Here is a 21626-nt window from a genome sequence, read left to right on the forward strand (position 1 = left end):
TCGTTGCGGCGATAAAATTGGTTTTAGTGCGACAGTGTGCACTTTTTAAGTAAGATTATAAGGTGCCTTTATTATATCAACATCACGATAAAAACAACTCCCCGCAGTTCAATACTTAATTGGTCAGCCATTAATAGTTTTATTAACTTTTATCTTGCATATTATTATAATCCTTTGGATGCGTATAAGAGATTTTCTCCATCATTTTCTTATCTCTACACCTATAGTATGAAATACTTACGTTTTCAAATTCCCGTAAGTCTTAAAAAGTCATTATCAATTGCTGAAAATGGTTCAGGAAAACATCGTGAGGAAATAAGCACGTCCAAGATTTTTCAAGGGTGTGTTAAACTGCGTTGGGCAGTTTAAAACGTCTAACACTAGGTTAAAAATCAACCAAATGAAAAAGAGATGAAGAAATCTATTTAAACTAAAACTACAATTTAAATTGTGATATCTGAACAGGTTATCAATTTGTCATTGTGAAACACTAGTCTAGTTCACATTTCAACCAATTTTATTTAGATCCCATTCCTCTTATAAGACCTCTCAAAAGTCTGATTATAAAATGTATCGGACTTAAGTCCATTCCTGCATTCCATAGTATTTTATTATATTAATTTTAAACGCAAAATATTTACAAACTAAACCGGATTAAGTAGCGAGTTAATAGTCTGTTTTTATTGTTTCTTGTAAATATATTCAATAGTTATAATTATTATAGTTATAAATACGATACATCGGTCGAAGTATATTGTGTTTTTGTGTTAAAATTCGCTTTCTCTACAAAATAGAATGGCGTCTATATACGCCCACATTTAATAACACCTGCATAATTTGCTAATAGACTTAATTAAATTGTTTTCGTTAACTTTTAAACTACAAACTTTAAAAACTATTCCAAAACTAATGTAGTTGATTATCATACAAAGCGACAAGTTTGTGTTTGTTTAAAAAACGTATCTTATTACAGAATGGAGTTTGAATATAATTTACATATTATATACTAGCTGGTGAGCGCGGCCTCGCCTGCGTGGAGGTCGATTTATGTGGTAAAATGTTGTATTTTCTTAGAGTTTAAGCTGCTACTACCAAGAGGAATAAATTTCGGCAATTTTTTTAAAGCAATTCAGCCTGAAACCTAACAGAAATCCAAAAAACGAAAGTAATTTCAAGTCTATGATATAATATTAGAATAAATTATATAACATTATAATATTGTTTAAACAACATCATTTGCATATTACATATATCAGGTATTTAGTAAAATAATCGGTAATGATACACTTATGTCCGATAAGAATCTCGACGAGAATATTTCAACATCTTGTAAACGGTAGCCTGTTGAATATTAATTTTAATGTTGCTGAGGTTGTTTTAATAATTTTGTTACAAACATTAATTTGTTTAAATATTTTTTTGAGAATAATTTGAGGATAGGATTTAGACAGGAAAGCGATAAAGTCTAGCTGTTTAATATCTTACAATTTAAGCCATAGAAATAAATTAATAACTAAACACTATTAACAATTAATATTTAAAATAAATACCTACCAGTGATTAATTTAGTATTCAACGTATAAGTCAGCCATTAAAACAGATCGTTAAACCTAAAGCATTATATTTAATTAAATCATAGTCTACACTAATTTGTGCTACGAGAATGCTACGGTTGCGTAGCACTTGATTACGTTTTTTTTTATGAAATCCTTTAGCTATATGTGGCATCAGTTACTAGGTATATTATACTATTTAGACTAGCACATACGTCTATTATTTTAGTAAAATTGTAACATTTTAGGTTTAACAATTTACTTTTTAGCAAATATGTAGGCAGTATTTTTTCAAATGTTTCGGTTTGTCATTGCTATTTCCAAGTATATCGCATAGCAATATCTCACGTACCTATTAAACCGTCGCGTACAATGGACAACCCGTAACGGTCGTTTCTTTGTAAGCGTAACTTGGCTCTACATTGAAAAACCGAAAAAGCCCTCTACATTGAGTAAAAAATGTGAAATATTTGACTACCTCATTTTGTTAAGATAGAGACAACAGTCCATTGCGGCTAAATTGCAAAATCATAGTCAGCAGTAGACACCTTATTCTACAACCACGCCCTTTCAGATACTCTAGATTTACGAACTCAGATAACATAAATATGTTCAGCACAGGTCCATAAATGTCCACACTGTAACTTGACTTGCAGTCAAACAAACACACATTCAAGTGTTAGTTGTTACTTCTAACATTAATATAATTTAGCCTTCGCTCAACTGACCGGGGGAAATGATTTATCAGTGTTGTGTACGTGATTTGCGAGCGCGGGCGCAGGCGATTTAATCACAGGAAGCAACACCGGCGTGCCGTGATAAATCTGCGCAGGAACTTATCTATCCGATGGCCAGCTGCACACCGTGATTCATAATGCTGCGATACTGCTGTTTATTTTCCTAGGAACCGCCTTAGGTGACAGCTAGAACTAGTATGGACTATCGTGGCTGCCTACAGCCATGCAAAACATCGGCCCCTTTGTACGTCGTATTTTATTGTAGAGTCGGAAAATTTATAGCTAGAAAGTTTATTTTGAATTAATTCAATGGCTTTTTTAATTGCTTTTTCTTTGTGACTGTAAAATCTATTTGGTCCATCAACTGAATTTTGGTTAACTTACGAAACGACAACAAAGTTATCAGAACCTAAATCAAAATCATATTTCATTATGTCATAGAAAAACAAGATATATAAAACAACACAATTTTAAAGACGACCATATCAGTCCCAGTTAGTCATCAATAAAGCTTTACAAGCACAGCCTACTCTGTAACTATTCCAAGTCGCGGCACGTCAAAGCCTCTATTCGTAGAAGTTGTTCGTAAAAACCAGTCTGTAGGCGCGCGCTACCGCTCGCGTGCTGCGCGCGCGTCGCGCGTCGCGCGCTGCCCCGCTCCCGGCACACGCGCATGCGCGCGCGCCACTGCGGCCCTGCTATATAAACCCCGCGCCCTTCCTGATTCAATCATTCCCTGCTGACGCATCGTGCGCGCATGACGCTCTGTATTTAATCGTAGCTCTGTAAATACGTAGTCGTAACTTGTTTAGTTAAGTTCGTAGTATAACAGTAGTACATAAATAGTTAAAATGTGTTTGGCTAAGGATGACACACAATCGCCGCAGAAGGAGGTCCCGTCACCTCGCTCGCCGTGGGCAAAGCTTCTAAACCGTCAGGTAAGATTCTAAACATTGCCGTCTCGCCCTTCAACGACTATCTTAACGGCGCCCTCCCTTATCAAACTGTGAGAGTTCAATGACATGTGTACTTATGGTTGTTTCCTTCTTTACAGAACTCCAAACCACGGCTTCCCCGAAAAGTGACGTCCTCTACGCGGGTTAATCTTAATAAGTGCTGGTCCAAGTTAGGAGAGTTGATCTCGAACTCGGGCCCCCGCACTGACCTACCATCGCACAAGACTGCCTACCCCGAGGAACCTGTTGTGGTGCCTTTCTCGGAGTTCTTCTACCCGGTGGACCCGGTCAAACCGGTGCCCGTCGAGGAAAACGACAACGCTGAGAACCAGAACATTGTAAACAATCGCTTCGAGCTCATCAACGAGGACATGGAGATCAGCGACAACATGGCCAATGAAGTGAGAGAGATCTGCTACTCGGCCGCTAAAGACTGCTTCGTATGTAAACTTTGTTACTAGTAATAACGACCTTCGCTTCGATTTCTTCCTTCGGTTCTTAAATTCAGTGAAAACAAAATCTCGTCTTCCAACAGTAGTTGTAAACGTGCTCAGCAGCACAGATCCAATGTCTTCCATTAGACTTAGTGATGTGATGTGCAGCGCCTCAGCCTTTGTGATTTAGCGAGTAATGTTTGTGATCTCTAGTAGATATACCTGGGGCGCTGCGTCGTCGTTTAAAATTAGTGTAACAGTAAATTGTCACAAGTTTTGGTAGACAGCTTTAATGAACTGCACTGTAATTATCATTGCACCAACCTGGCTCTAACCTAAACTTCTATTGCGTAACAATTTTGCTTTTATTTCTGTTTCTAAATCGAATGTCTTCCATTAGAGTTAAGTTTTGTCTGTGATACCAGAGTTTATATATCGGTTGAAAGCTTTAACTAGATGTAAGGAGAATCTATTAGTTTAAGCAGAGTTTATTAGAATTAGTTTAGTTGTTCACTAGGTCTTTTAAAATCACTGTTTATCGTTAAGGATCTTTAGTGTCTGATTTCTTTTTAATTGTATTTCATGTGATATTTAGAATTCTAAGTGAACTTTATTAGGTTAGGTGTTGATATGAACACAACATATCAATGTATCGAAGCTTTAATAGTTTTTAAGGTTTTAAATTTAAGTAAAATCATCGAACTTCCATTTGGTTTAATTTTGTATTTTAAGTTTTTTTTGGCTAAATTCTTTCTCATTTGTAAGTTTCGCAGAAGTAGGCCGAACGTGCCAATCTTAATAAGTTAAGTGTAGTTATAACTTAGTTAAGTTTAAGTTAAGTTACTTTGTCTAATTTGATGAATTCTTCCTTTTGTGTCAATTTTTAAGGTTTTTTTTTGTATTTTGTGTTTACTTTTTATCCTTTAGTTAAGTAATTTAGTTAGTAAAGCACTCGTATCTTACTAATATCGTTAAGAATTCAAGACTTTCGTTTGATCTCCGATTCTTAATAAACATTAATTTGTAATAATTCAACACTTTTATTTTGCCCCTTACAACCATAAACTACCTATTACCAACATAATAAACCTACATTTTACACCTCTATAATTAAAAGTGTGAAGCACAGGCATATAAACCCATATTATTCATTTTATAATGACAGATAAAAATAAAACAAAGTTATCAAACAAGTTCGAAATACAAACTCCTTCGAACCGGTAAATAAAAAAAAAGTAAAACAAGTACTGTAAGTCTAGTTGACGAGTAAATTGCGCGGGAAAATAAGGTTCCCGCGCTTTGTGGAATTACAATAATGATGGAGATACAGAACACAGACAACAAACTTGTTTATAAATGATACGTACTTACGTCTTAGCAATCTTAACATGAACACTGTCGATTAAGCAACATATAGATTACTAGCTTTTCGTCCGCCTCGAGGTTGGGTATATTGCGTTTCCAAGAGAACTCTTCAAAAGTCCGGGATAAAAACTAACTTATCCTATGTTCTTTCTCTAGGTCAACTCTATCTCTGCACCAAATTTCATTAAAATCAGTTCATTGGTTTAGACGTGAAAGCGTAACAGACAGACAGACAGAGTTACTTTCGCATTAAATTTGTTCAATAATTTCGAAAATAGTATCCTAACTCTTTTTCATACAAATTATGACGTTTCTGTAGGATTCCTTGTCGATAACATTCTTGATACGGATTTATATTCTAAATTCAAATAGACACAGTTATCGAAAAAGGTCACATATTCTAAAAAGTTCGTAGCGTAAATTCATTTTAACATGTTCAAAAAAAATTTCTTCATTTACAGTACGTGTTAATAATTGTTTAGGTTTGAGTCTGAGTTCCTCCCACATGTGTATCGTACTGTAACAAAACAGTAATGAAAACAGTATCTTCTCTATTATAGGTAAAATGAGCTCGTGAGCTTGATAAGGTATGGTATAATTGAAAAGATCCGTCAAACTCTTATATGGACTCTCTAGCTATACAGCGATATTGATAATTAGAAAGCATTTGTTTGTACTTGTTTACAGTCATAATGTTAATAGGTTGAGAATTATTGCAGATTCATTTGGCTGCAAAGCCGTCAATATTACCCTAAAGCTCTTCTTTTCTCTCAATTAGTATTTGTGTAAAAGCCAGTTTTCGAAATTCTTAAATTTCTATAATCAAAATTGAAAAGTATATAACAAACACTTTTATAAAGGAAAGTAATTTTAATCTTCTCTCTCCTCAATAAAGCTGTCTGTCACTTCCTTGATAGAGAATAATTTCGAAGGCTTCCTAAACGTAGCAACTTGCACGAAAATATCCATAAAACTTAATTTGCAACAACACTGTACTGTTGAAACCCTCATGAAACGTGATACGAGTAGCGACCCGTACCAACAGGTTGTGACAAGTTGAAAATCGAACGCCTACTCGCTTATACCTGTCAGTTACCACTTTGAAAAAAGAATACTTGCAATGACAGCCGTTAAGAATAGTTTATTTAAAAATCATAATTCAAACTTCTTTTTTAATTCAACCGTTTTGTTCCTTATTCAAGTTTTTTTGCATATTGACAGACATATACAGTTGAATGCTTAAATATTTTTATTAATTAAAAAATTTAAACTTTTTAATTCAACCATTTCAAAAAGTAATTATTTTAATGACTTGAATCATTTAAATTATACTTAATGAAATTTAATTAAAACGACTGCTGTTTTGAAATAAAACTAAATATAATAATACAGGCAATTATGAATCTTCTGACTCTTGGGACATTTCACATAGATAGAATGTTTGTTTAGTCTGGCCGTACGTCGAAGTCAAAACAATATACTAGGAGTACTAGGAATCTTATAGTTATTATCACCATTTGATACAATAATAATAGCAGTCTTTATGTACCTTATAAGTACAGTGTATCTTACATAAATATAAAAACAGCAAGTAATTGGAAATAATTTATTTGTCTCATAAGTTACAAACAGTTGTTTGAAGTCCTAGACCTCACACTAGGATTCCCTGTGTCGTGAGATCTAGGCTCATTTGTTCCGCTTACACATTGTTATTGTTAAGTTACCTTAAGTTAGGTTACATACATTTATAGGTGTGTGTGAACTTTTACAAAAAGAGAAAAATAAAATAAAAACAATTGTAAGTGTGTAGTGTGAGTGTGTAGTGTAAGTGTGTAGTGTGTATGTGTCAACTATGCAAGGTGATTGTAGTTGTTAATTAATAAAATTTCGAAAACTAATCTTTGTCAAAACAAAAGAACACCGTTACACTAGTATCACCGATACCATAGCAGTACACATATTTATACGAAATAAATGCCTATCTAGACAAATATCCATACCATTTTAGATATTTTGTAGCCAAAACATATATTCCCTTTGTCCCTCTTCTTAATGCATCGTTATCTAAATGAAGGTGTAATTTCTATTCAAAGCTTTACACGATTTATTAAGTTTTCTAATCTTAGGTACCTTAATAAATAAATTTAATAACAATAAAAATAAAGATAAAATACATCAGCTATTATTTAAATTAAAGTCTTGGACAAGTCCCACCTATCTTCCTCTTAAGTTTAACTTACAGCTTATAAATCGTAGACATAAAAAACAATGGGTGTCATCAAATTTTACAACCAAATAATTATGTTTTTAAGCCCATTTGCCTATCAGGAACAAGAAGAGTTTTTAAAATAACCATTCACAACAGTACAAGAAGGTTTAAAAGGTGTTTTTGAATTCCTCACGACCACACGTGGGCTAGAAAATTCATAAAAAAAACATGTCTGTAATGTATGGTAAATAAAATGTAAGGATATTTTGTTTACGTAAATAGCAAGAAACAAACATTAAATCAATAGGATGTTTAATTTGGCTAACTTTTGTAGAATGAATAAATAAAATCTATTAATTAAATTATTACGTAAAAATAAAATGATAAAAAAACAACAGAATAATGAATGAAATACAAAAAAAAGCAACTTCCAAATCAGTGAGAACGGCATTAAATTTAAAAAGAAAAAAGATTGAATGAATGTGGGAAACACACTTACAACTTCACCCCACACCCCAACATTATAAACAAACTTACATACATAATAAGAAACCTGTTGAATGATTTGTAATTGTGTTACAAATGTACGGGGTTCAACACCGGTGCGACTGTGGGGTGAGACTGTTCAATGGAAAGGTCGTGACCTCTCTGACTCGTGGCACTTACACTTAGAAGGGTTAAAGAAAGAGCATTGTTCATTATTTGCATTCTTTGGGAATAACGATCAATAGTACTCATTCGTTTTTTTATATATTTCGATCAAATGTTAGTGGTTCTTTTTTTGTCCCCTCCTTTTTTGAAATCTGTCTCTAATTATTTAATAACGTAAATATTCTACTTAACGTTTAGAATTGTTATTCTAGTCGCCCACGCTCACTTGTTATCCCATATGAATCATTTTTCCATGATCCAAATATGATATCCAGAAAACCCGGAAGAAAAGCACGTGCCGTGATTAAATGTAGGTAAGAATGACCGACTTAGAAAAATTTCATAATCAAAAATCAATTGCAACAACAACCAACAATAACGTGCAATTGTTTTAAAAATAATAATCACAAAAGTAGTTTAAAATATCGTTTAATTACTTTTTCAAATACACTTACTTTTTCTGAAGACTTAACTGTCTCTACCAGTTCTTAAGAAGTTCGGTTAAAAGTATTATGTTAATTATTGAATTTAAAAAGTCTTTAAGAGCGCTTTAATCCATAAACCTTTTCCGCGTATCTGATACACAATTTCGAGGAATCATTATTTCGGTAGAGCACGGTGTGATCTTATTCAGTCATTAACTGTAAATAACGCCTTTATGCAAGATTTAAGATGAAATTGAGAACCTCTTTCATGATTTCTTTCGAGTAATAATGCACTGAAAAAAGCATGGTTACGGGTTTAGGGACATTTTCTTTTGTACATTAATTTGTAAAGAGGTTAATGAGAAAAAAATGTTGTTGTTTTCATTGTAAGTCTGTGCAGTTTCTTTTCTGGGTTTTCTGATACATTATTAATATCCCTGCTTTTGCTGACAGAATTTTAAAATCGCTATTGATATCACGTTTCAGCCGAACAAATAAACCTTTAATTATCAGATCGGCGTTGATACCCAATACAAAAACTTATCAATAATCTTAATTATCGTTTTAATTACGTATCCTTTCAACACACTGCCGTTTCTTTTCTCCTTACGAGATTCCAATCATCAATTTACTATAACTTAAAAATATTCCTTTAAAATATTCACATTATTCGGCGATAAAATTAAAATTTACTATCTTAAAAACATTTTTAAAATATATTTATATTATTCTGTGATAAAATTAAAATGTGTTTTCTTATAGTTTCAATAATATACATTCGTTATTAAATATCAATACACCAGATCAATTTTTTTAATAGCTCTTGCAATAAAACCCTTATATTAAACGGTGTTTGCGAATTACATCGGCCTCTTTACTAATTTCCTTCTTAATTAGTTCAAATTAAAGCTGTCGTAAAAATTCGGTAAAACATGATATCCCTTTTATCCCAGACTTTTAATATTTTGAAGCTTCAAATAATCTTAAAATTGATCTTATCATTAAGTTATATCTACTATTTATTTCATTACAGCTATTAAAATAAACTTAATTATAATTACCTAATTAAAAATTATATTAGTTTCAACACATTTAGAGTTAAACAGCTGACACTTAACTAGCTTAGCTCAATATCTAGCTTATCTAGCACTAACTGTCACATATCTTGGTTCTGTACGAAATACTTTATTTCACTCCACAATGTATCTGGATCCTAAAAATATTAAAGTGTCTGTCGGGCACAAATATCTTTGGATGGGAGGATTAAAACTATTTATAAATTAATGATAATTTCATTTCAAGAGAAACATTATTTTAGTCTAAGAAACTAATAATAATGGGTAAACGCAATAGCTTGTGACGTAAAGGAAAAATAAGTAAGGATCTGAGAATTCTTTATCACACCAAAAATATTATTAACATTAGGCCTTTGTGTAATTGTGTTCCAGGTTTTTCACAATCACGGGGGGTCACCAGTCTGTATCACGTACGTAATAAAACCGGGACCTACGTGTCAAGGTATCGTTAAGAATACAAGAAAACGTGACATTTGCAAGAATCGAGGGATGTCCATTTAGTTCACAAAGACGGCCAGCGTTTAAGGATGATAAATCGGTCGCCATTCTGTTTGCGATTCGTTCCGTAGCGCGGACGGCACACAAAGTGCGACACCTTCGGAAACTAGGCAGGGGTTTTGAACCATTGGTTGCTAGCAGACCAAGTGCTCGCATTAAAAACGTTTCATTTAAAAACAAAAGTATTTTTGTGCTTCCATTAAAAAAAACAGATGCTTATAATTTAATTCAAAATAAATTAAAGTTTATCACTTTTAAATTATTTGTTATGAGATATATTTTCAGGATTTTTATATTACACAGAAAATTGTACATTGTTTAATTTGCTGGCTTGTATTGTCGAAATCAGTAATCATTAAGAAAAGGGGGTCATACTATGTGATAACTATATTTTAGTCTATTATTTTTATTTATCTATATTGATATTTATCATATTACCCTTACATTACTGGGTCTAATTCTTGCAACTTTAGTGTCACAAAGATTTCACATTAGAAAAATGTTGACGATCCCCACCCAACACCGTCAAAGCAGTCAAAGGTTTTATATCGCAGGATACAGTAATAGGGCACCGTGAAATCGCGTGCGGAACGAATTGCTGAAAAATTTCGGTTTTTCGGTTATTTCTTAGAGATTTGTACGGGCTTTCTTCGTTGATTCGTCATACTGAACGGGTGTCAGTATTACAAACACATGTCTTTTGATTCCGCGTTAGACTTCTATTCAGTGATGTGACACGGCTTTTCGATTTTCGCGCGATTTTACGGTTTTGCGAGCCGTTACATTGATGTTGACTTACCTTCCGTCACAGCTGCTAGTAATGAATCTTGACACTGGCAGCTTACAGCATTCTGTAATCCTCAGAATCTTACAATGTAGAGTTTTTGCTTGATCTGTCATCATTCATGTTAACTGCATATGTCTCATAAAATGTTACATATAGGCTTGGGAGGTATCTAGTAATAATTGTGTACCAGGAACATCATATGCGATGTCGCAAGACCATCACTACTACTGCTCTCATAAACTTTTATATTTGAAAATTGTCTTGCCTACCGTGTAGTGGAAGCACTCTACACCCCTGAATTAGGAAATTACATGACAATTAAAGTAAATTTCCTTTAAAACTAGTCATTACAATTGTTAAAACTGGATGACTGTTTAGAAGATAGACGATTCAATCAGTAAACAATACACTACTTGATAATTTACTTACTAGTACCTACTAGTTACTTTTCAATACGTCGGATGTTTTATCAGTTACGCATAAAACAACAGAATCAGAGTACATAAACCTCCAAATGACATAATTTTCAAATAAAACGACAAGGTATAATTATTTTTGTAATATTATGACTCCTACAATAAGTACTTCAATCTATCTGTCGCGGGAGGTTCACCAAGTCACTCGCACGATGGTATTCAGACTGCTGATGCTTGTCTTACGCAAGGTTCGAACCCGCAACACTTCACTCGAAGACCGTTTGGCTGTAAGATATCAAAAACACCAAATCAAATGAGATCAATGTGCAGTCAAATCAAAATATTGTAACCAAGGTAAAGGTAAAAAGGTTAAATCCATTGACGATATCATATGTACATATTATATACGAAAAGCAGTGAAAAAATCTATAAGTACTGCATGATTACAAGATGGAAAATAAAATGACTCGTTTAGTTGAACCTATTTTATGAACTCTATGTATCGCATATTTTTGTCGTTGATTAATTTATATTAACAAAGGCCAACTTCATAATTAAGTAAACCGATATGACGCTAGCATAACGCATTCTTGAATCCCACGCACACATTAGACCAGCCTTATCAGCTTCCAGTTCTACACGCTTCACAATAAATATGTAACAATATCTTATATAAACCAGTCCTGTTAAGATAAGAACAAACCAAATGTTCACGTGTGGGATGGTCAACTTGTTCGTACCGTCTAGATTACCCGAAATTTATTTATTCAATTATTAAGCACATAAGTTTTAAATAATGATGCTTTTGTCAGTTACAGATGCAGGAGCCGTATGACTGATATAAGGTCGCTGTGTTGTCGGCCAATCTCCAGTACGACAACATATCAACGCTAACAAAAAAAATACCTAGATTATTTGATTTATTGAAAGTTATAGATTGACTCTACTTCCTGCTCTACCATACCATTTCTATGATACATAGGAGGAATTAATAACTACCAATTTGTTACAGACAGCGATACGTCTTGTCTTTTGTTTAAAATTCAATTTAATTCAAACTCTGCTGAAATATCGGTGATTAGTCTAAAGAAGATGAATTGTGATCGCCCAGATTGCCAGATTGCCCGGGTTGCCTGTATTGCCGGTGACTGTTTGTGACCACTGTTTGAGAAGTGCCGCCTTTGTCGGCATTTGTGTCATGCCGGCGAGATGCCTTGTTATTTACTGACATTTTTTTGTAGAGTCAGGAAAAAAGTTATGCTTATATGCTACTATTAGAATTGGTAGGTAATATTAGTAATAAATCTTTCCTTGGTACTTTGTCCGTACTTGTATGAAAGAATTATAGTACATATACTATTATAAATAAAGACACAGATAGACTATAAGTCTAAGTGTGTAATTGAGTTATTAGTTTAACATTTTGTCGTGCTCAGTCTTATGATATGCAGTTTTTTCTCAAAAACCATCGACAAAAATGTTTGTGATCCGTACGCTTGGAACTGGAACATTTAAGATAAACAAAGTAAGTTCATCTTCATAAACTTATAATGTGTTAATAATATCTGCAACCATTATTAAAACGTTTTATATGCTACCACTACAGGCATCAGGACGCAACTAATGCCCACATCAATAGAATCAAAATGAGACCAAAATATCAGTTGAAAGTCACGCGTCCGTGATAACCGATAGCCGACACTTACCTTGTTAAAATTCACGACTCTACACAATTCCTTTGGAAACAACCTCATCTAAAACAAATAATTCTTGCGTGAAATTCGGATAATGTAAGGTAAAACTGATAAAATACCAACTTAAACGTCGCGCATTGAAAAACTAAAAACGAAAGATTTTGAACTCTATGTAGAGCTGATAAAGTCGTTACCATTTAAAGCTGGCTTGCAATCTGGATTGGGTTTACCTGTTCACGCTTCAGTATATCAACAAGGGAATCAAAGCCGAAGTGGCGTATTTAACAACTCCAAGGTTTGAGGGTGCGAATGAGAGTTTCACGGCTCTCTGGTTTATTAAAAAGTCCAATATTGATTCATGGTCAGTCAAACCGTGAATTTTCTCAAAGGAAACCGGTGGTTATCGGAATAATTCTGTAAATACAGCTTTTATGTAAAGGACAAAAGATTAGATAAAGGAAACATGTTTTAATATAATTTAAGACCAGCGATTCGAATAAAGCGGCTGTTAAAATATCCAGTATAGCAGAAATACCTCTACTATATTGTTATTATATCAAGAACAAGGTACTCTATTTTTTCATTTAGCGACAAACATCTTCTGAGATCTGAACAAACCTTTTACTCCACAACAAAATACTAAGGCTGGAATTTCATATAACTTCCTTCATAAAGCAATATAAACATTTCTGTAATTCCCACGAGATTAGCTCCAAAACACTTAAATGCTTAAGAGGCCATAAAAATATTTATTTTTTAGTAAACTCCACTCCAACCATTAGCACTTCATACAATAGTTGAAAACAAAAAAGGCGTATTTTCTAACACTGAACCATAATTGAAGGGACAATGGGCTCTTGAACCATTGACACGACAATCGCATTAGTACCGAAAGAGGCTTGTTTTGCAAAACGTGCAGGAAACGATGATAGAACATAATTAGGTGCTTCGTGTAACACTTAGTCGCTTCCGATTGAGTAGGGTGACTGTGAAATTGAAGTAAAGAGGATAGAGGATTAGAGGTCTAGTGCTTTTTGTATTTTGGTAATATATTTGTGAAATTGATATTTATATTGTAATAAATCTTTGCGTGAATTAAAATTGTGAAAAGTGCGTTTTTACTTACATGTATTTTATTCTTACATCAGGATTCGCAATTCTGACTGACACAAAATTAGATCGAGGAAGAAATGGTCTCTAGGTTAATATGGCAACTCAATTATTTCATGCAACTTTGATTTATGTATGCTGCTTATATTATAAGCTAACAATTCTTGTTCAAAGGAAACATTCAAACAATTCGAGTTACAGCAACAAAAATGAATAAAACAAGCGACTGTCGGATATCTCAGATCTAACCCAAATTCCTGGCCACACAACGAACAAGGCGCCTAAGCCGCAATATTTGACGCAATCAGCGAGAGGAAACGCGGCGACAACACGAGCCCATTAGCCCCAACACACAAATCAGAAACACGTGACAAACGACACATAAAAACACAAATAATTCCCAACTTAGTTCCTTTTTGTAACTTTAACTTTTTTGTTACAGTTGCATATTTTTTTAATGGTTACAAGTGGAATTTTTAACTGCACGTGTGTAGCGGTGATTACGTGCGGTTTTAAATTACTCCGCATTCCCTTTTTTTACCGGAAGCTGTAGATTTTTGGTGCGTCCACGAAAAAAGTGGCGAAATTTCTTACAGACTATTCGTGTCAACGTTTTTTGGATTTGCAATGAAAGTCCGGACTACCGGGATGTACATATGCCATGGGTGTTTTTAAATATTTTGATTGTTTAAATTATACTTTTAAGTTTATCACTACATTAATTGTAAATTATTTTAAAATATGAATAAAAAGCCTTTTCGGGTTATATAAGAAGGTTAAACTATATTGAATTAGCATAGATTGAATGGACACATTAGACTTATGGGAAACAAGCCTCTAAAACATCTAAATAACATCCGTTTGAAAAAAAAAAATATAGACCAATTAATGAAAACATATTTTACTTAGTTAATGGAAAAACTCTAAAGAAATAACATAAGAAAAATCAAACTTACATATAAAGACCCTGAGAAACCTTATTTATATAAAGACATAAGCATCTACTGTCTACATTTTTTTATACTCGGCTCATAGCGTGTTCTAATGTAATTTGATGATAGCACATAAAAGGCAGGTGCAACGTTACTTAAGGCTACAACTGAGATGTCCAATAAAAACCGTGGCTACTTATCTATCACAAAACGCAACCTACCAAAAGATTTCTAAAAAAATCGCCAAAGAAACCCCAAAAACTCACGTATTGCAAACGGTTTTTATCCAAAAAACTATTTTATCTAAGATCTGTAACTTAATACTTACCGACTGACCGAAAAAAGGAAAAAAAACTACAAAAAAGTTTAATTGTTCTCGCAAAAATTTTGGTCGAAATCCATGCCTCGGGCACAGGAAATGACGGGGCGGCAACTCAATAGAAGCCTTCGAAATGTCTTCGATTTGATGGATCGCCGTAACACAATCATTTTACGAGAGAACTTAGAAGAGCCTTAAAGTGCCCCTTAAAAATCAAGAGATATTCTTCACTTTTATTGCTGTGGTAAATAGACTTTATCTATGACTGTACCGAACTAAAATCGACCATATCTTACACATATAGAGTTGAGTTTCTAATATTTACTGACTTTCATTTATAACGTTTTGTAAAAAAATATTTCAAAAGCGTGTCTAATGTTTTCAAAGGATATTCAGCTCTATCTTTTTAGAGTCAAGGTTTATTATTATTTGTTAATGTATCAATGTTGTGGCTATTGATTAAAGTAACAATGCAGTCTGAACACGTGTTAGATGGCCACTAGAGGGGCATTCGAGCTTGTTTGCGTGTATCTATGCGATAATGGGAGTCGTTATCACAAGTAAAGGACGGATGCTACTGACAATACAAGTTACCTAAGGAAAATGGGTATTGTGAATAGTTTGAGAGCGAAAGATCTAGACTTATTTTAAGACCATATTGAGTATTACTAAGGCTTTGTTAAACAAATAGGTGACAGACACAGTCACATAGAAAGATTCAGTTTTCATAATTTGTTAATAGGTAGTTAATATACATTTATTAAACAAAATACTTTTCAATAAATTTGTGTTGGCGGAACGTTTTCTTTAATGAAAATTTTTCATTTTACACCCTCATAACTGTTGTCTAGTTTCATCACACATACATAGAAACTAGACAACAATGACATTGCATGAAATATAATAAAAGTGATACATAATGCAATATACCTATTACCGAGACCTTAGCGAGCTTCGACAAAAACGGTAACCATAAACTTATTCTATAATCTTTAAAAACTTTTGAAGACATCACAAAAAGGATCTAAAAAGTGGGCGTAACTTTTACTGTCATTTCTGTTCTAGCACATAATAGGCGACGGCCTCAGCTCGCGCCGGCCTATTATCTCCTAACAAAAAATCTACCCCGCCTTATACAATCGAAAAATTCAAAAACGAAGCGTAGCCTTTGCGAATCTGGGCAATAAATTCCTATTGATTGAATTTCGGACCCATGCTGAGTATAGGGGCTCATTATAGTCCCAATAATTTTAGATATTTTTTATTGGATCGTTTTTTGTTTAATTTTATGATTCATAACGATCTTTTGGCGACTCTCCCAATTTTGTGAAGCGCGTTGAAGTCTTTTGTATTAGTCATTTTCGAAATGAGTTCAACTGCAGCAGTCCTTGTTCATACCAATATTATAACTGTTATTGGGTTCGTACTTTATGCACTCTTTTTCATAGTTTTTGTGTACTATTATGGGCTAAGTTTACCATTTGAGCAATGTGTTACGAACCCATGAAGTAAAAGCTAACTTAATATTTATTAGCCATAGGATTTTCCCAACTGTGACTGGATTATGTTAGTTTTCTCAAAATATAACACAGTGCATTGTCGCTGTACAAAGGATATTAAAGAAGCCTTAGAACCTACATTGGCTCATAACAGAAATTGATTTGGCACCCCACTGTGCCTGTAAATCCGGTTCAAACAAGTGTCATCGGAGTCATCGCTTGAGTCCCAGCACTATTACTCGAATAAATAGTCAAGGTTTATTACTATTGTGATCATATGTATTAGTAAATATGTTTTGCAATATTCCTCTTAGTGTGCTGAACTTACATAACAGTTTTACCCGAAACGCTCTTTGTTATTGTTGAAATCAATAGAATTTACACTTAATAGTAGAAACTCGAGTCCCTTTAAGTATAGCCTCCTTACTTGACCATTACGTAACGTCACATAAACGACCCGTTCATTCATACTTAAGGATCTTTGCATCGTTATGAATGGGCTGCGCACGCGCAATCGATTTCACAACGGTCGCCAGTGAATGGCGGAAACAGCCTTAGAAGGCTTCACGCGATTTCGTGTGAACCGAGAGAAATTGCTTGAAATTGCTACTTTTTTGCTTCTTCAGAAATTCCATTTATTTAAAGCGTGTAATCGGTATTTCCTTATTAACTCCAAGTATGTATGTATCCTAATTATGTACGCCTCGGATGGTTTGGGAAGTTCATGAATGAGTTTAGGAGGCAGTGTTAATTTGATACGCCTAAGCACTTTCATACATACTCATTGGTGAAGTATCTCCATGTTTCTTTGTCTGGTTTGGAAGTGATGCACGGCACTTCGCTTTGTCGGCGAAGAGATTTCAAACTGTTAAGACCGACATTCATTGATAATAAATTATTCTTGAATACTACCCATTCAGTGCGTTCTTAAGTGTATTTCAGTTCGAGCAAAAAAATTAAGTCAATTTAAATTACTCTGTAGTTTGTAATACTCTGCTACTACCGTGCAACTAGAGTCAGTAATATAACGTTTTAAAAGTGCCTGAGATATGGCCTATTTGAAATAAAAACTTTTTGATTTTGATTTTGATTCTGCTTTCAATTTCAGCATACGAAGACAAAAATGTAAGAAAAATCATTGTTTCAATTTAGAAAATAATCTTTATTAAAATGATCAAAATCTGGCAAAAATTTGAATAGTCTTATCCTCTTTAATCTTACCGATGTATGTATATAGCTTAAAATAAATTCTCTCACGTAAAGCTGGTCTTACGTGTAAGGACAGAAATGTAACTGATATATTCCTAGTTTCTAGTCTAGGCCCGGATGAACACATTCTTTACATTACGGCGAATTTAATATGGAAATAAAACTTATTTACTTTTATGCTCATGTCTGTACCACTGGTTTCTATTTAAATTAATTAGTAAACCAAGCAAAGGCCGAACTCCTTCTATTAATAAATAAGCAGTACCATTTCATTTTTATTTTCTCTTTGTATGTTGTGTGTAAATAAATAAATAAATGTCGGAAATAATTTTACTTTTCATGCAGCTGTTTTAATGTGACTTATTAATAGTATTATTTTTTGGATTATTGTCTATGCTCTCATTTCGATATCCAGCTATATTCGGTGAATAGCAGACCAAAATAAAAAGTCAAAAAATATCATGGCATTCAACAAGTAATATACATTTAATCGTGATAGATCTAGTCTTTTAATACTGATTAAACCAGAATCATAAGTCAAGTTTTAGAACCGCCCTAAGTGATGTTTAGCTACCACATTTATCAAAACAACTTCTTCCAAAAATTCAACAAAATAAACAACTAGCTATCGTAAACCTTTTTGGAGCAAACCTACACAAACATTCAGTCATATCACCGCCATTTTGGACATTCAAACCAGCCCCCGCACTTGTTTGCAAAGATAACACGACTCAGTCCTGAGACCAAAACAAATATGTGCTCAGCACTCAAGGACGACAGTATTTAGACTAGGATATACCACCCAGTTAAAATAGACCAAAATACTGTAATAAGCACGGGGTGATGGGAGGTCTGCGGAAATTGGATGTTAGATGTTTTTGTAATTATAAAAATATCAAGTCTAGGAATGCGATTACTTGTTTGCAGTGGTTTGAACTGAAAATAAAATAAAATGCTTCATAGGTAGTCGTTTTAAAAAATGAAAATTTAGTGGATAGTTTTGAATTAATAAAATTGGTTTAGCAATGAAAAATAAATAGTTAAAAAATTACTAAATTAAGTTTGGATATATTGATTAGACGAATAAGGTTAAAATCTTGCGCTGTGGTATTTATAAAAGTATGTCCAAATTATCAATACCCGAACACACTGACAAATGAACACAACTATTTTATCCATTTACGCAAACATTAACCGATCAAGATTAAGTATAAGCCCGCATTCAACCACGAGTATTACCATAACAGACCAAGCATTCAGTCTATTCACAACACAACACTAATTACAAAATCAGATTACTATCGCCCTCATAAGGCCGCGCCCTAATTCAATTAGGCGTCAAACATAAATAGGGTTGTCAAATCTAAGATACCTTCTGAGGGCCCATTCATAGCGCACGTGTGCCAACAATGAGCGGCTAACCCGACATGCGCTGCGGGTCGCCAACGCCGAAGTGAGAAATTTCACAATAGTGTCAAAGTATTGAAGTTTTTAGAAGTTGTATAATAGCCCAGTATGTGGTTATTGGACGTCTCTTGATTTGTGCCACGATTTGCCTTATTGCTGAGGGTCTTGTACGCGGTGAATCTATTTAGCACACAATGGTGGGATGTTGAGATGTGTGTACTCCTTTAAGATGGTTCCGCGAAGATTTTTTGAAGTATATCGAATCAATTTATTTTAAAGTTGGGTTAGCAGTTGAAGTGACAAGAATCATCTCAGCCGTCAAAGTTCCGTATACGAATTAAAGCTATTTTAAAATACTGTTTTTTTTAGTATCCTTAACAGTTCTCAGTCTAGCGTTACTTAATCAACCATTCACTTAAGAAACATTAAATATTGGTCCTTTACACTAATATTGGGTGACAAGCGCTCTCAGCGAAGGGTTAAAACTTATCTATAACTCCCTGCATACTTTCAACCCTAAACCTAATGACACAGAGTTGATTTTCGTAAATCAATTATGTAAATTAAGATGACATTCCTAGCCCGAGTCAAGTATTGTTTAAGTAAACCGACAGTATCTACACAGGATGCAAGGTCGTTAGCAGGTTTTATCACTTCCTTCTAAGTATTCAAATGGAGTACCTTCTTATTATAAACAATTATGTGCATATGTGATAACGTCGTGTTATGGGTACGGACGCCCACACAACTACAATAAAAACACACGAAAATGAACCTTATATCTTGTGTCATAAGACTGTTATGAATCACCTTGTGTGTTTGACTGTACTTGGTCACGACTTGGTGTGGAATTTCATGATGCTTTAAAAGATAAGGAAAGAAGCAACGTAATACGTAACATATGCATGCACGCATACTGTATTGATTACAAAGTTATATTGATTATAATAATTATGTAATTATATTTCAATAGAGGCTAATGAGAGATGATTACGAAATTAAGATAGCGAAAGTCTTCAGTCATACTTTGTCTATACAAATTTAATTTTAGCTGGTCATCTTAATTCAGATCTCAAAGAACTCTCCTAACTAAAACTAAAAATCTTTATTACTCCTATCGAAACCAAGACAAAGGGTTATGCTAATTAATTTTTAATTTGCAGACCTATCGAATGGAAATAAAATCATTTCTGTATATAAAACAGTTGAATTATTCTATCCAATCAATAAATTAAGTATCAATCAATCTTCAGATCCACTGCTGAACATAAGCCTTCCCCAAGTTGCTCCACAACGCCAGGTCCTATGCCTTGCGCAACATCAATCAAATTGCTTATATGCATAAAACACATGTTTAAAGAGAACCGATAAAAGTATTTTTTTCGATAGCCAATTGCACTTGGTCATTTAGTAGCTCTATGTAGAGTACCTACGTAACTATACGTATATACGACCCACGAAAATTATAAAAAAAAAATCTTGAAACAGAACAACCTTCTCCAAAATAATACTGAAAGCATAACAAAACGATTGCATTTAAACAGCTTATTTCGCTAAGAAAAATTTAAATTCGAATCCAGCTAATGAAACATTCACATCCAAATTCACGAAAGAGATTTCACGAAACAATTAATTCTAATTCACGTACGTCCCTAAAAATAACAAAAGGAGACTTAAGGAGACAAATGCGTGACATTTCATTGCAAATCATGCTCGTGCTGTTTAAGAATGACTTTGTTAAGAGCATTTAAAAGTAAGATGGGCAAATAGAGGCACAATAAATGCTCGGTGGTCGGAACCTCCCGCGGCGAGCGTCGCGGACGTGCAAACATAGTCGCCAAAATGTTTGTTAAGGTGCGGTTTCGGTGATGCGTTTTGTCACTGTAGATGCAGAGAAATTGTTAGATGGTAAGTTCGAAGTATGATTGGGGATTATAGAATATATTTTTATCGTTTTTAGTGTAATGTTTATTTCTAGACGAGTACATTTAAATAATAGTTTTATTTTAGACCGAATACTTTAACAGAATCCTTTAACCGTTTACACCTAAAACTTGATACAAGACTGAGCTCTTAGGTATCTTAGCTTATTACGTCTAATTGCAAAATAAAACAATTTTTTTTAATTTTGTTTAACATTATTTTAGCCCTATAATTTGCTTAAGCAACAAACAAGTTTCAATACAAAATCGCAACAGAGGAACAGCCCCTTAACATTGTCCCGTATCTCACAAGAAAACGCTAACTGTCCCACCGGAGGCATTGTTTCTTTCATTCCTAAGGCAAATATTGGTCGAGGCTTATTCAGGCCGTTTGCAAACATTGGCCTACTGGGTGGTGGCCAACAAT

At 33.8% G+C, this 21626-nt stretch overlaps 1 protein-coding gene across 1 annotated transcript; it reads left to right on the forward strand.

Moving 5' to 3' along the window:
• Positions 1-2968: 2968 nt before the first annotated feature.
• Positions 2969-4710, forward strand: LOC113504238. Its single transcript, XM_026886416.1, has 2 exons — positions 2969-3228; positions 3345-4710. The coding sequence occupies exons 1-2, from the start codon at positions 3142-3144 to the stop codon at positions 3705-3707; spliced, it is 450 nt and encodes a 149-aa protein (XP_026742217.1). The 5' UTR covers positions 2969-3141; the 3' UTR covers positions 3708-4710.
• Positions 4711-21626: the final 16916 nt, after the last annotated feature.

This window comes from Trichoplusia ni, chromosome 21, assembly GCF_003590095.1.
Source record: "Trichoplusia ni isolate ovarian cell line Hi5 chromosome 21, tn1, whole genome shotgun sequence".
NCBI classification, from domain to species: domain Eukaryota; kingdom Metazoa; phylum Arthropoda; class Insecta; order Lepidoptera; family Noctuidae; genus Trichoplusia; species Trichoplusia ni.

Bases quoted from the DNA above. Each gene is read 5' to 3' on its own strand.
- LOC113504238 (XM_026886416.1), top strand. From the start codon at position 3,142: ATGTGTTTGGCTAAGGATGACACACAATCGCCGCAGAAGGAGGTCCCG. The intron at 3,229-3,344 runs GTAAGATTCTAA...CCTTCTTTACAG, and splicing joins CAAAGCTTCTAAACCGTCAG to AACTCCAAACCACGGCTTCC.